At 46.4% G+C, this 1,894-nt stretch overlaps 1 protein-coding gene across 2 annotated transcripts in view; it reads left to right on the forward strand.

Moving 5' to 3' along the window:
- MRPL58 (mitochondrial ribosomal protein L58) overlaps positions 1–1,894 on the forward strand; it is a 10,868-nt gene that overhangs the window by 3,281 nt on the left and 5,693 nt on the right. For both annotated transcript variants that reach the window (XM_017535700.2, XM_017535699.2), the window contains exon 2: positions 1,661–1,697. In XM_017535700.2, the coding sequence (XP_017391189.1) occupies positions 1,661–1,697 (37 nt within the window). The remainder of the gene's footprint in view (positions 1–1,660; positions 1,698–1,894) is intronic.

A 1,894-nucleotide genomic window follows, 5' to 3' on the forward strand; every position in this document is an offset into this window, starting at 1 on the left:
AAAAAAAAAAAAAAAAAAAAAAAAAAAAAAAAAAAAAAAAAAAAAAAAAAAAAAAAAAAAAAAAAAAAAAAAAAAAAAAAAAAAAAAAAAAAGGCTGTTTTCATCAGCATAGATGAAGTATTCTAGGGAAGGAAAGAGGAGAAAGGGAGAAGTATTTCAAGGGCATGTCAGTGTTTAAAAGTTGCAAAGACCTAGCAAAGGAGAGTGAGAAAGAGTCCTGGGGAGGTAAGAGAAAAATCTCAGAGGGAATGAGAAGAACATGCTTTAGGAAAGAGGCTGTGGCCCATGATCTTCAGTGCTGCGGACAGGTGGAGTAGGATGAGGGTGTCACCCCCAAATAATTCCTTTGTTTTTTCTTTTCTGAGACAGAGTCTTGATCCATCACCCAGGCTGGAGTGCAGTGTCGTGATATGAGCTCATTGCAATGCAACCTCCACCTCCTGAGTTCAAACAATCCTTCCACCTCAGCCCCCTCAAGGATAGGATTACAGGTGTGTAATCCTAGCTAGGATGACAGGTGTGTGCCGCCATGCCTGGCTAATTTTTTTGTATTTTTAGTATGGGGGGTTTCACCATGTTGGCCAGGCTGGTCTCCAACTCCTGACCTCAACTGACCCACCTGTCTCGGCCTCCCAAAGTGCTGGGATTACAGGCGTGAGCCACTGTGCCCAGCCAACCCCCAAATAATTCAAAGATGAAAAAAATGAAGGCAGGCCTGGCACAGTGGCTTACGCCTGTAGTCCTAGCACTTTGGGAGACCAAGGTGGGTGGATCACTTGAGGTCAGGAGTTCAAAACCAGCCTGGCCAATATGGTGAAACCCCATGTATATAAAAATACAAAAAAAAAAAAGCTGGGCAGGGTGGCATGCGCCTGTAATCCCAGCTACTTGGGAGGCCGAGGCAGGAGAATCGCTTGAACCAGAGAGGCGGAGATTGCAGTGAGCTGAGATTGTACCATTTCACTCCAGCCTGGGCTACAGAACAAGACTCCATCTCAAAAAAAAGAAATGAAGGTAGTCAGTGGGAGTGTCCCTGAGGATACTGATGCTTTGATCTTAGAGGGCCAGAAAAGCCTCAGAGTGGGTAGCGTTTGCACTGGGCCTTGTAGATACAAAGATTTAAGGCTGAAGAGCATTGCTGTTGGAGGAACAGCAAGGGGGAGAGAGACATGGAGGTGAGAAGTCCTGGAGTGACTAGTTAGTTTAACAGAAACCCCCAGGGTGCATTTACAATCACTGTCCAAGGTGGACTGCCTCATGTGGGAGCCTCCTGTGGCACCGGAAGGAACAGGGTGGCCCACTGGGCTTGTTGCTCCAGGTTGACAGAGGGCGTCCTTTAGAAGGCTCCCTGATGCATGTGCACTGTGGCTCCCCCTCACCCTGGAGCCAGGCCTCTGATGGTGCCTAATATTAGCTAAGGCCAGGGCAAGGAAGGCTGGAGACATCAGTTCCTTTTTCCTGGAGGAATGTTTCTGAGGTGTTACCCCTGGGGTCTGAGGATGCTTTTTCTGTCATGTGATATGATTTTGCAGCAAAAATACTAATGTATAATATTTGTGTTGGGGCCTTACATCTTTTTTGTTGTTGTTGCCTTGGACCAGTTAGGAGTCACCCAGCAGATAATACTTATTTATTTGACACTGTGTACATTACATTACAGGATGGTGCAAAGCAAGCCGACAATGACATCCCTCTAGGTAAGTAATTTTGTTTTCTTAAAAATCAGTTGGGGGCCGGGCGCGGTGGCTCAAGCCTGTAATCCCAGCACTTTGGGAGGCCCAGGCGGGTGGATCACAAGGTCAAGAGATCGAGACCATCCTGGTCAACATGGTGAAACCCCGTCTCCACTAAAAATACAAAAAAAAATTAGCTGGGCATGGTGATGTGTGCCTGT

The sequence above is a fragment of the Cebus imitator genome, unplaced genomic scaffold (genome assembly GCF_001604975.1).
Source record: "Cebus imitator isolate Cc_AM_T3 unplaced genomic scaffold, Cebus_imitator-1.0 Scaffold93, whole genome shotgun sequence".
In the NCBI taxonomy this organism is placed as follows: domain Eukaryota; kingdom Metazoa; phylum Chordata; class Mammalia; order Primates; family Cebidae; genus Cebus; species Cebus imitator.